We start from the raw sequence: 13,633 nt of genomic DNA, 5'->3' as shown, positions 1-13,633 counted from the left end.
GTGGGATAACTCACATGACTGGAGTACTGTCAAGGATGGATATAAACTGTTCAGGAAGGACAGGCAGGGCAAAAAAGGTGGGGAAGTTGCATTGTATGTAAGAGAGTAGTATGACTGCTCAGAGCTCCGGTATGAAACTACAGAAAAACCTGAGAGTCTCTGGATTAAGTTTAGAAGTTTGAGCAAGAAGGGTGATGTCATGGTGGCAGTCTGCTATTAGACCACCCGATGAGGTGGATGAGGCTTTCTTCTGGCAATTAGCAGAAGTTACTAGATCGCAGGCCCTGGTTCCCATGGGAGATTTTAATCACCCTGATATCTGCTGGGAGAGCAATACAGCGGTGCACAGACAATCCAGAAAGTTTTTGGAAAGTGTAGGGGACAATTTCCTGGTGCGAATGCTGGAAGAACCAACTAGGGGCAGAGCTCTTCTAGATCTGCTGCTCACAAACCGGGAAGAATTAGTAGGGGAAGCAAAAGTGGATGGGAACCTGGGACGCAGTGACCATGAGATGGTCGAGTTCAGGATCCTGACACAAGCAAAAAAGGAGAGCAGCAGAATACAGACCCTGGACTTCAGAAAAGCAGACTTTGACTCCCTCAGGGAATTGATGGGCAGGAACCCCTGGGAAAATAACATGAGGGGGAAAGGAGTACAGGAGAGCTGCCTGTATTTTAAAGAAGCCTTATTGAGGTTGCAGAAACAAACCATCCCAATGTGTAGAAAGAATAGTAAATATGGCAGGTGACCAGCTTGGCTTAACAGTGAAATCCTTGCTTATCTTAAATGCAAAAAAGAAGCTTACAAGAAGTGGAAAATTGAACAAATGACCAGGGAGGAATATAAAAATATTGCTCAGGCATGCAGGAGTGAAATCAGGAAGGCCAAATCACACTTGGAGTTGCAGCTAGCAAGAGATGTTAAGAGTAACAAGAAGGGTTTCTTCAGGTATGTTAGCAACAAGAAGAAAGTCAAGGAAAGTGTGGGCCCATTACTGAATGAGGGAGGCAAACCAGTGACAGAGGATGTGAAAAAGCTAATGTACTCAATGATTTTTTTGCCTCGGTCTTCACACAAAAGATCAGCTCCCAGACGGCTGCACTGGGCAGCACAGTCTGGGGAGAAGGTGACCAGCCCTCTGTGAAGAAATAAGTGGTTCGGAACTATTTAGAAAAACTGGATAAGCACAAGTCCATGAGGCCGGATGCGCTGCATCCAAGGGTGCTAAAGGAGTTGGCGGATGTGACTGCAGAGACATTGGCCATTATATTTGAAAACTCATGGTGATCGGGGGAGGTCCTGGATGACTGGAAAAATGCTAATGTAGTGCCTATCTTTAAGAAAGGGAGGAAGGAGGGAGGTATAGCTCAGTGGTTTGAGCATTTGCCTGCTAACCCTAGGGTTGTGAGTTCAATCCTGGAGGGGGCCATTTAGGGATTTGGGGCAAAAATTGGTCCTGCTAGAGGAGGCTGGACTCGATGACCTTTGAAGGGGTCCCTTCCAGTTCTAGGAGATAGGTATATCTCCAATTATATACCTGGGGAACTACAGGCCAGTCAGCCTCACCTCTGTCCCTGGAAAAATCATGGAGCAGGTCCTCAGAGAATCAATTCTGAAGCACTCAGAGGAGAGGAAAGTGATCAGGAACAGTTAGCATGGATTCACCAAGGGCAAGTCATGCCTGACTAACATAATTGCCTTCTATGACAAGATAATTGGCTCTGTGGACAAGGGGAAAGCAGTGAATGTGTTATTCCTTGACTTTAGCAAAGCTTTTGATACAGTCTTCCACAGTATTCTTGCCAGCAAGTTAAAGAGTTATGGGCTGGATGAATGGACTATAAGGTGGACAGAAAGCTGGCTAGATCACCGGGTTCAATGGGTAGTGAGCAACGACTCCATGTCTAGTTGGCAGCCGGTTTCATGTGGAGTGCCCCAAGGATTAGTTCTGAGGCCGGTTTTGTTCAATATCCTTATTAATGATCTGGAGGATGGCATGGACTGCACTCCTAGCAAGTTTACAGATGACACTAAACTGGGACGAGTGGTAGATACGCTGGAGGGTAGGGATAGGATACAGAGGGACCTAGACAAATTAAACAAATTAGAGGATTAGGCCAAAAGGAACCTGATGAGGTTCAGCAAGGACAAGTGCAGAGTCCTGCACTTAGGGCAGAAGAATCCCATGCACCGCTACAGACTAGGGACCAAATGGCTAGCAAGCAGTTCTGCAGAAAAGGACCTAGGGGTTACAGTGGACGAGAAGCTGGATATGAGTCAACAGTGTGCCCTTGTTGACAAGAAGGCTAACGGCATTTGGGGCTGTATAAGTAGGGGCATTGCCAGCAGATCGAGGGACGTGTTCATTCCCCTCTATTTGACATTGGTGAAATCTGGAGTACTGTGTCCAGTTTTGGGCTCCGCACTACAAGTAGGATGTGGAAAAATTGGAAAGAGTCCAGCAGAGGGCAACAAAAATGATTAAGGGGCTGGAGCACATGACCTACAAGGAGACACTGAGGGAACTGGGATTGTTTAGTCTGCAGAAGAGATGAATGAGGGGGGATTTGATAGCTGCTTTCAACTACCTGAAAGGGGGTTCCAAAGAGGGTGGATCTAGACTGTTCTCAGTGGTACCTGATGATAGAACAAAGAGTAATGGTCTCAAGTTGCAGTGGGGGAGGTTTAGGTTGGATATTAGGAAAAACTTTTTCACTAAGAGGGTGGTGAAGCTTTGGAATGAGTTACCTAGGGAAGTGGTGGAATCTCCTTCCTTAGAGGTTTTTAAGGTCAGGCTTGACAAGGCCCTGTCTAGGATGATTAAGTTGGAAATTGGTCCTGCTTTGAGCAGGGGGTTGGACTAGATGACCTCCTGAGGTCCCTTCCAACCCTGATATTCTATGATTCTATGAATGCACTGTTCATCGTCCTGGCCTTATGGTACACACTTGCTTAAAGGATTAGGACCTAGCTACCTCAAAGACTACTTTATCCACTACCTTACATCTGTGTTGCACTGCCTGCCTGCAAGTTCCTAGATGGAATTCAGACAGTTGCTTGTAATCTTGAAAGCCCTAAGGGTATGTTTATACTACCCACCGGATCGGCAGGCAGCGATCGATCCAGCTGTCGGAGGGGCAGGCCATTGTTCAAGACAGGCAGTTGTACACATGCACAGCATAGTGTAAGGTCTGAGGCCTTTCGCTGCAGCCATATTAGGAGAGCAGCAGCCATGAACCAAGAAACAGAAAGTGATATCCTCACATTTCTTCTAAATTATATCAAAACAGTGTAATATCAGAAAGTTAAGAAGGTACCCCTCCTCATAATACCCACCATCACCATATAAGTAAGGAATCTCTTAAGATGTGTACAGAAAACTTTGCTTGATGGCATTCTGTCTGGCAAAGAGTCACTTATTAACAGTTGTGATTGTAAAATCTATACTTCTACTGTTTTGGCTTTTATGGTCTCTACTTCTCCACTGTTTATGTGTATGGTCTCTATCTGATTCTTTGATTGTTTCGGTTTCTTGCATAACTAATTTTGTAAGATTTAGATCAGCTGATTTGGGGTCTGATTGGTAAAAGAATTGTTTCACAATGTGTTAGGATTGGTAAGAATTATTTTGTAATATTTTAGTAAAATCATTGGTTACAGTACAGCTAAGCAGGACTCAACTTTCACTATAAACTTGGGTCCAAGAAGGAGTCCAGCTGGGAAAAGAATAAGAAGGAAAGACCTGGAAGAAGAACAACTCACCTCTTAAGACACAACCTAAGATCAGAGCTGCTAAGAATCCTCTGCACGACAGTGACATGCAGCAACCACAACCCAGATGAGACCAACTTTGCCTGGCCAACAGGGAAAGTCCACCTGCATGATCAGCATTGCTGAACATAGCTTTGTATGCTTAGCGTGTGTATTCTGCTTGGTAATTGTTAATAAGTAGAGGATATTACTGTGTAAGGCTCTTTCACTGGTAAAATGTCCTGCAAGCCTTCAGAAGATTATGCCTTGAGCCCTACGAATTGGGTAAGGATGGCCCTGAGCCCTAGGAACTTGGTAAGAGTAGGTGCCTTTTGCCCAGAGCCTTAGGAACTGGGAAAGGGTGGAGGTGCCTAAATCAAATGGGTTACGCCTTGAGCCCTAGGAACTGGATAAAGGTGGATGCCCTAGAATGTGCATGTAATAGGACACTTCTACATGTTTCCACACCCCATGCTGTGCACATATATCCCCCTGTTTGTGGGTCACCCACAGTGGCAAGGAAAGAAAACACTTTATACAGGAGAATGTTAGAAGAAAAGTCAGTGTTTCGGGTGTAGGTATAACAAATTGCTTTCATTTATACTGTGAAATTGAGCAGAATTTAAGCTTAGATTGCTCCTTTGGTTTGTATTTTCTATATGAATGTAGGGAGGAAGGGTGGCTTCCCTCCGAACCTGAGGGTAAAGAGCCACTCTCTCAGCCTGAGTGGACGGGGCCAGGCCAAGCTTACTCCATCCCCCGGAAGGGGGTGTGGAACAGAAAGTAAAAGGACAGGGCACTTAGCCCAGTAACTCCATCAGGGCAGTTCCAGGGAGGGAGGCAGATGCAGACCACTGCCTGTTCCCTTCAGACCCTGCTGCTGCACCAGGGGAGGCCCTGGACCAGGAGAAACCTGACCTGGTGGAAGGACTGGGGCTACCAGGACAGCCCTCTGCTGAATAACCGGAGGAACTGGAGGAGCCTGACGTGGAGTGGGAGCTGGAGCTGCCAGCAGCAGGGTACAGGGATGCGCCGGAGGGACTTGCTCAAGCGACCAGGTAGGAAGAAGCCTAGGGGCAGAACTGCACAGTGCAGTGAGTCTATTTGGTCAGTGTGTTGTGGAAGGACCCCCGCTGACCCAGTGGCAGTACCCTCGCCCTGCCACTGTCAGGGCCCTGGGCTGGAACTCAGTGGAGTTGGGTGGGCCTGCGTTCCCCTACCCTGACCAGCCTGGGTAGCAAAATCCCGACAACACAAGGGACTCGTGCCGGCACTCCCCTGCCGGAGGAACGCGCTAGGGACTCTTGCCGGTGCCCCTCCCTCCACTAATTCCCTAGTGACAGAAGGCATGACTTAGGCCGGCCAGTGAGGCAGTAGCTTCCCACCGTCCCCTAGCGGCTCGGTGGGCCAACTGACACAGGTCACAATGAACCATAAGTCAGTTCATGCAACACAACTGCACAAACATAAGGCACCAAGACTTTACTACTTACAGGCACATGCTGCACTAAAGAGTCTGATAATGGTGAAGGGACTGAACAAACTGAAGTGGCTGGCGACTGAGGCTCTTCCTTCACGTTTTCATCTACAAGAGAGCAGTAAGTAGACTTTCACACTGCATAAACGTCTAATACTAGGAGTTTAGCTCATGCAAGAAATATGCTGTTCTATTCCAAACATTAACTTCTGGAATAAACCACACAAGTGAATGTAGTAAGACTACAGCAACTAAACAATTTGAGACTTGTAGGGGAGACCAAAACAGTAGCCATGTCCCATCCCAGGAAAATCAATGAAGTGATCTCTGTATACAAAAAAGCCTACTTCAGCAAGCAGTACCACTGAAGTCAATATCCCTAGTAGTCACTCTTTTAAGATAGTCATAGCTGAAACATTTGGCATGTAATTACCTATACAAGTATGGCTCATCACATCCCAAGGGCCTGAATCCCAAGACATCAAGTCCAAATCAAAGTCGAGGTTATAAAGACTGTTCTCCTGTAGATGATGATAATTTAACAAAAATAAGTTAACAGATGCAAAACAGAAAGTACTATATATTGCAACCACCAAGCACTACAGCTCTTAAGAAGGCAAAAGGATTTAGTCACCTCAATTTGCATGTTTTTGGTGGCATGGCAAGGCCACAAATATATATCAGAAGCCCTGAGAGAGGAGAGCTCTCAGTTAGATTTCACAAGGCAGGGTTTCCAACTAAACAGACCTGAGCTGGGGAGTTATTTGTGGCTTTAGTTCAAACCTAATTCTGACCTGAGTAAAGGGAAGTGAGAGTAAATATCATTACTACAATTATTTGTACTCCAGTAATGCCTTATTAGTAATTATTTGTATCGCAGTAGTGTCTAGGGCAGGGGTAGGCAAACTACAACCTGGGGGCCACATCCAGCCCTTCATACTTTTTAATCCGGCTCTCGAGCTCCTGCCAGGGAGCGGGATCTGGGGCTTGCCCTGCTGCGGGCCTGCTGTGGCTCTGCACGGCTCCAGGAAGCAGAGGCATGTCCCCGCTCCGGCTCCTACGCATAGGGGCAGTCAGGGGGCTCCATATGCTGCTCTCATCCCAAACGCTGGCTCTGCAGATCCCATTGGCCAGGAACCGAAGCCAATGGGAGCTGCAGAGGCAGCACCTGTGGGACGGGGCAGCATGCAGAGCTGCCTGGCCATGACTCCGCATAGGAGGTGGTGGAGGGACATGCTGCTGCTTCCAGGAGCTGCTTACGGTAAGCGCCACTCCATCCTGCACCCCAATCCTGTCTTAGCCTGATTTCCCCCACCCCACCCTCTGAGCCCCTCGGTCCCAGCCCAGAGCACCCTCCTGCACCCCAACCCTTCATCCCCAGCCTCACTCCAGAGTCCTCATCTCCTCTTGCACCCCAAAGCCCAATTTTGTGAGCATGTATGGTGGGCCATACAATTTCCATATCCACACATGGCCCTCAGGCCAAAAAGTTTGTCCACCCCTGGTTTAGGGGGCCTAGGCAATGCACTCAGTACTGTACAAACATGTAACAAATAACTCCTTAATTATTTTTTGTAAGCTGTCACTATGAGGGGCGGGGGGGGGGGTTGCATTTTATTTCTCATCTTTAGGGTAAACAGATCTCTTCAATTCTAAGAGTCTCCATCACCATTTTCAAACAGAGGAAGATTAAATCAGTTCAGCTGCTCTGAGACTATGCAGTAAATTGTGAGAGTCTTTTGTTGAAAAGTTTCTGCTGGCACATTTAACTAGACAAAATGTTTTCATTCTGAATAGCTGGTTGGGGAAGGGCCATTAGAAAAACAACAGATCTTAAAAGAAGCTTATCTCCCACATGGGGGCCTTCCTGAGGATGCTACAAACAGCCTCCAACAAATGGCTGCTGTGATGCTACAGGGTCATGTGATCAGGCCACCTGGTGCTGGACTCCATCTTGGGATATCAGTATTTTTCCACTGACTGGTGTGGGAACCAGCCTTTGAAACAAAGGGTTCCCGACATATGCAAAAGCTATATAAGGCAGGGGAGTGACATCATCTTGGTTCTTCACTGACTCCCCACCCAAAGAGACTCTTGAAAACACCCAAGGACCAAAGACTGAACTGGGGGAAGTGCTGGACCTAGGCTAAAGGGATTTTTACCCTGTGAATGGAACACCTGGGGATTCTAAGCTGCAAACAAATGCAACTTGCCCCATAAGAATCTGCAGCTGGCTTGTATCATCACTTAGGGTGAGAATTTTCTATTCATAGCTGATCTACGTAGTATATTAAATTTAGTTTGCGTTTTTTGTTTATTTACTAGGTAATCCGGTTTGATAGGTTCACTATCCCTTATAATCACTTAAAATCTATGTGTTGTAGTTAATAAACTTGTTTTTGCTTTATCTACAAACAAGTGTGTGGGAGTCATAACTCGAGGCAGAAAGCTGTTCTATATTCCTCTCCATATTGAGAGAGGGGGTTAAATTTCATGAGTTTATGCTGTACAGCACAAGATAGTATAATTTGGGGTATACACTCTGAGGGGAGGGGGGGTGCCTGAGTAGCTGGGAAGTACCCTAGCTGGAGCCTTCCAATGCAGTAGCTGGTCAAAACGTCTGTATGTATCTGCAGCTGGGCGTGTTCCTACCTGTATGTGTGCTCGTGAAACTGCAGGCTGGAGCCTGGATAGAACTTGGCAGCTTGTCACAGAAGTACAATGTAAACAGGAGACCAGGCTGGTGGGACAGGGGGGCTCAGTGGTTCCAGGTGGCACCCCAGGGGGAACTTGTCACAGTGGTGCAGCAAGCAGGGTCATATGCACAGCTTGTTACTCTGAGTGAGATGGGCACTTCATACACTGGTGGTGATTTTAAGTGAGATTTAAGTGTCCTGGCTAGAGATCAGTCAAAGAGGTTACCAGTTTGTTATTTTCTCTTTGCTTATTTCGGGCAAGGGAAGTAAGGACAGGAAAGCAGGAAAATGAGTGAAAGTAAAACTAGTAAGAAGCTGGAACTATACAGATTGCAGACAGAAGAGTAGAAGAAAGAACACAAAAGTCATATGGAATTTAAACAAATGGCGATTAATTCACAAGAAGTTGAACACCAAAAAAGCAGAGAATGCCAGGCAAGAAGCTGCACACCAAAGGGCCCTAGAACTGCAAGCAAAGAAATGGAGGCAAAAGAAAGGGAGAGAAAGCATCAACTGAACTTGACAGAGAAGCAGAACCAGAACCCCCAGGCACCAGTGAGCTCCACCTCTTCAAAATCCACAAATGGTAATGGTTGTGTCCTGCATGCAGCAAGACAGGAAACATGGTTGAATATTTCATCACCTTTTGAGAGGCTGTGTGTACTCTATGAAATTCCTGAAGACCAAAAGATGCCCACTTTGATTGCAAAGTTGTCTGAGGCCTGGTCTACACTACGCATTTAAACCGATTTTAGCAGCGTTAAACTGATTTAACGCTGTACCCGTCCACACTACGAGGCCCTTTATATCGATATAAAGGGCTCTTTAAATTGGTTTCTGTACTCCTCCCCAACGAAAGGAGTAGCGCTAAAATTGGTATTACCATATCGGATTAGGGTTAGTGTGGCCACAAATCGACAGTATTGGCCTCCGGGCGGTATCCCACAGTGCACCACTGTGACTGCTCTGGACAGCAATCTCAGCTCAGATGCAGTGGCCAGGTAAACAGGAAAAGCCCCGCGAAATTTTGATTTTCATTTCCTGTTTGCCCAGCGTGGAGCTCTGATCAGCACGGGTGGCAATGCAGTCCCAAATCCAAAAGAGCTCCAGCATGGACCGTACGGGAGATACTGAATCTGATTGCTGTATGGGGAGACAAATCTGTTCTATCAAAGCTCCGTTACAGAAGATGAAGTGCCAAAGCGTTTGAAAAAAAAAAAATCTACAGGTTACACAGTGCTGCATGACAAGCGTAACGGGAAGCCAGAGACTCAAATGGACGCTCATGGAGGGAGGGAGGGGGGACTGAGGACTCCAGCTATCCCACAGTCCCCAGCAGTCTCCGAAAAGTATTTGCATTCTTGGCTGAGCTCCCAATGCCTGCAGGTTCAAACACATTGTCCGGCGTGGTTCAGGGAATAGCTTGTCAATTTACTCCCCCCTCCCACGTGAAAGAAAAGGGAAAGAAATCATTTCTTGACTTCTTTCAGTGTCACCCTGTGTCTACTGAATGCTGCTGGTAGATGCGATGCTGCAGCAGTGAAGAGCAGTATCTGCTCCTCTCCCCTCTCTGGTAGCAGACGGTACAATATGACTGATATCCGTCGTCACCATCAGCCCGTGAGTGCTCCTGGCTTGCCTCAGGTGAGGTTGTCCGGGGGCGCCTGGGTAAAAATAGGAATGACTCCCGGTCTTTCCCAGTAGATGGTACAGAACGGCTGGTAACCGTCTTCATCATAGCAACTGGGGGCTGAGCTTCAATCAGCCCCCTCCCTTTCATGTGAAAAGAAAAGATTCTGTACTGCCTGGACTATCATAGCAGTGGGATGCTGGGCTCCTCTCCCCCACACTGCTTAATGTCCTGCCTGGACTATCATAGCACCAGGAGGCTGCCTCCCCCTCATTTTATGTCACTAAAAACTCAGTGTTTCTTATTCCTGCATTCTTTATTACTTCATGACACAAATGGGGGGGACACTGCCACGGTAGCCCAGGAAGGTTGGTATCCATCTCTGCTATTATGCAAAAGCAAATGAATGCTGCTGTGTAGCGCTGGAGTATCGCCTCTGTCCGTGGCATCCAGTACACATACGGTGATTGTAAAAAAAAAAAAAAAGCTGAACGGGCTCCATGGTTGCCGTGCTATGGCGTCTGCCAGGGAAATCCAGGGAAAAAGGGCGCAAAATGATTGTCTGCCGTTGCTTTCCTGGAGGAAGGAATTACTGAAGACATTTACCCAGAACTACTTGCGACAATGATTTTTACCCCATCAGCCACTGGGCTCTCAACCCAGAATTCTAAGGGGCGGGGGAGACTGCGGGAACTATGGGATAGCTATGGAATAGCTACCCACAGTGCAACGCTCCGGAAATCGACGCTAGCCTCGGACTATGGACATACACCACCGAATTAATGTGCTTAGTGTAGCCGCGTGCACTCGACTTTATAAAGCCTGTTTTATAAAACCAGTTTATGTAAAATCGGAATAATCCCGTAGTGTAGACGTACCCTGAGAGAGCTCTGGATATGTTCAATAAGACTCCAGTTAGAGATGCTTCAGATTATAGTAAATTCAAAGATATGATTTTAAAACTGTTTCAGATTACATCTGAAAAATACAAAGCAAAATTTAGAAGCCTTAAGAGGGGGGCTGGGATTAGTAATGTGGCATATGTAAACCAGATGAAAGATTTGATAGATAAGTAGATAAGGGGTGTAGTAGGAAGAAGGCCTGAAACATAAGCCCATGTATCAGAGGCCTGAAGCCTGAGCTAAAGTAGTCAAAACTCTGCTGATATAAAGCAAAGTTAAGTTGTGAGCAAGAGGCAGGCCCTGCTCACAGGATCTGGCAAGAACAAGGCTGATATTGCAGAAACACACATTTCTAAGTCGTGCTAGGCAAAAGAATATATAGACAAACATAGTCCAGAAAGGTGGTACCAGAACACCTTGATACCAGCACATTCCCCAAAGATAACAGGAACACACTGACCCATCGTAAAGATGAGGTCAGGATGACAGAAAAACAGATAAAGATGTTTTGATCAAACCAACATGTACTAGGTAATGGGTGGCACCTAGACACGTCAGGGGTAATGCATAACTTCTTTGTATCTGTGTATAAAGATGTATCTCAGAGGGAGTGTCTTTGTCTGGCTGAGGGGATAGTGGAAAGTCCCACCATTAACTGAGCTAGTCCATTGCAACGGACATACTTGTGTTAGTGTACCTGTAACCATTGAGTCAGGGCATTAGGACTGTGCTTCAATGACAATAAACCTGACCATGTGACTTTGCTACGAACCAAGTCTGTGGATTTATCAGGCAGTTTGATCGGAGCCTGACGTACGGCCTATCTGTCCAGAGACAGTACAGCACGGAGAGAGAACACACACACACACAGCCAAACATCTAATGACAAGGGGGAAAAGTATTATAAGCTTTGAAGAAATGTGTGATCTTATTGCTCAGGAACATTTCCTGAGTATATGAAGTGATGATGCAAAACAGTGTTTACGGGATAAAAAGGTGAAAACTGTTGATGAACTTGCTACTCTAGCCGATGAATTTGAGCAGACACAAGCATCTAGTAGAAATAAATCACAGGCAGAGGGGGTAAAACCTGAGGGGAAAGCAGGGTTCCCGTTTTACTCCAGGAAAGAGGGTGGATGGGAGACTGGACGCTCACCTCCCCAAATCCATTCCTCTAGTCCTTGTCCCAAATCTCCCGTAAAAACAGAAAAGCACGGAAGGTGCTATCACTTTAATTCCACTGAGTCCCTGAGGAATAAATCCCCTGTGTTGGGTGGGAAAAGGCGGCAAGCAACTCATGGGAATGCTGCTACCCAGAGCACAGTCAATTGCCACTTATCACACAAGGTTTGTAAAAACAGCCTCTGCCCAGCCAGGCAGTAAGCACATAAAGGCTGTCAAAATTAATGGCAAGGAACATCTTGGGTGGAGGGACAGAGGTGCAGAAATTTCTGTGGTTAGGAGAAGCGTTGTTCAGGAAAAAGACATTTTGCCAGGACAGATGGCAGAGCTTTTGTTAGTAGGAGGTCACAAAACCCTTGTGCCTTTGGCTAAAGTGCACACAGAAACTGAGGATCTGAAAGCTGAATTGAATGTGGCAGCAGTACCTACTAACCCATCACAATTGTTACTGGGGAATGATTTTTTCAATGTAGCTCAGGCTGTCTGCAGCAAGGAGGAATACCATGCTGTATGTGATGGCCAGTGGAGTCCTGTTGGTTTCTTTCTTGGGTTTGTCTTGCAGTAGGAGGCTTCTGGGTACACGTCTGGCTCTGTTGATCTGTTTCCTTATTTCCTCGTGCGGGTATTGTAGTTTTGAGAATGCTTGGTGGAGATTTTGTAGGTGTTGGTCTCTGTCTGAGGGGTTAGAGCAGATGCGGTTGTACCTCAGTGCTTGGCTGTAGACAATGGATCGTGTGATGTGTCCGGGATGGAAGCTGGAGGCATGAAGGTAGGCATAGCGGTCGGTAGGTTTTCGATATAGGGTGGTGTTAATGTGACCATCACTTATTTGCACCGTGGTGTCAAGAAAGTGGACCTCCCGTGTAGATTGGTCCAGGCTGAGGTTGATGGTGGGGCGGAAGCTGTTGAAATCGTGGTGGAATTTTTCCAGAGTCTCCTTCCCATGGGTCCAGATGATGAAGATGTCATCAATGTAGCGTAGGTAGAGAAGGGGCGTGAGTGGACGAGAGCTGAGGAAGCGTTGTTCCAGGTCGGCCATAAAGATATTGGCATATTGTGGGGCCATGCGGGTGCCCATAGCAGTGCAACACAAATCCAAGAAAGAAACCAACAGGTCTCCACTGGCCATCACATACAGCCCCCAGCTAAAACCTCTCCAACGCATCATCAAGGATCTACAACCCATCCTGGACAATGATCCCTCACTTTCACAGGCCTTGGGTGGCAGGCCAGTCCTTGCCCACAGACAACCTGCCAATCTGAAACATATTCTCACCAGTAACTGCACACTGCACCATAATAACTCTAGCTCAGGAACCAATCCATGCAACAAACCTCAATGCCAACTCTGCCCACATATCTACACCAGCGACACCATCACAGGACCTAACCAGATCAGCCACACCATCACTGGTTCGTTCACCTGCACATCCACCAATGTAATATACGCCATCATATGCCAGCAATGCCCCTCTGCTATGTACATCGGCCAAACTGGACAGTCTCTACAGAAAAGGATAAATGGACACAAATCAGACATTAGGAATGGCAATATACAAAAACCTGTAGGAGAGCACTTCAACTTCCCTGGCCACACTATTGCAGACCTTAAGGTGGCCATCCTGCAGCAAAAAAACTTCAGGACCAGACTTCAAAGAGAAACTGCTGAGCTTCAGTTCATCTGCAAATTTGACACCATCAGCTCAGGATTGAACAAAGACTGTGAATGGCTTGCCAACTACAGAACCAGTTTCTCCTCTCTTGATTTTCACACCTCAACTGCTAGAACAGGGCCTCATCCTCCCTGATTGAACTGACCTCGTTATCTCTAGCTTGCTTGCTAGTATATATATATACCTGCCCCTGGAAATTTCCACCACATGCATCTGAAGAAGTGGGTATTCACCCACGAAAGCTCATGCTCCAAAACGTCTGTTAGTCTATAAGGTGCCACAGGATTCTTTGCTGCTTTTACAGATCCAGACTAACACGGCT

General features: G+C 46.7%; 1 protein-coding gene across 6 annotated transcripts in view; it reads right to left on the bottom strand.

Moving 5' to 3' along the window:
• ATF6 (activating transcription factor 6) overlaps positions 1-13,633 on the bottom strand; it is a 343,590-nt gene that overhangs the window by 323,331 nt on the left and 6,626 nt on the right. For 5 of the 6 annotated variants that reach the window (XM_050963199.1, XM_050963200.1, XM_050963201.1 and 2 more), the window contains exons 3-4: positions 5,662-5,749; positions 5,245-5,336 (exon numbers count right to left, since the gene is read on the bottom strand). The exons of the other annotated variant lie outside the window; for it this stretch is intronic. In XM_050963199.1, coding sequence (XP_050819156.1) covers positions 5,245-5,336; positions 5,662-5,749 — 180 coding nt within the window. The remainder of the gene's footprint in view (positions 1-5,244; positions 5,337-5,661; positions 5,750-13,633) is intronic. 6 annotated transcript variants of the gene reach the window in all.

This window comes from Gopherus flavomarginatus, chromosome 7, assembly GCF_025201925.1.
Source record: "Gopherus flavomarginatus isolate rGopFla2 chromosome 7, rGopFla2.mat.asm, whole genome shotgun sequence".
Classification (NCBI taxonomy): Eukaryota; Metazoa; Chordata; order Testudines; family Testudinidae; genus Gopherus; species Gopherus flavomarginatus.
Note: the sequence above shows the minus strand (reverse complement) of the source record. Positions and strands in the feature narration are given on the sequence as shown.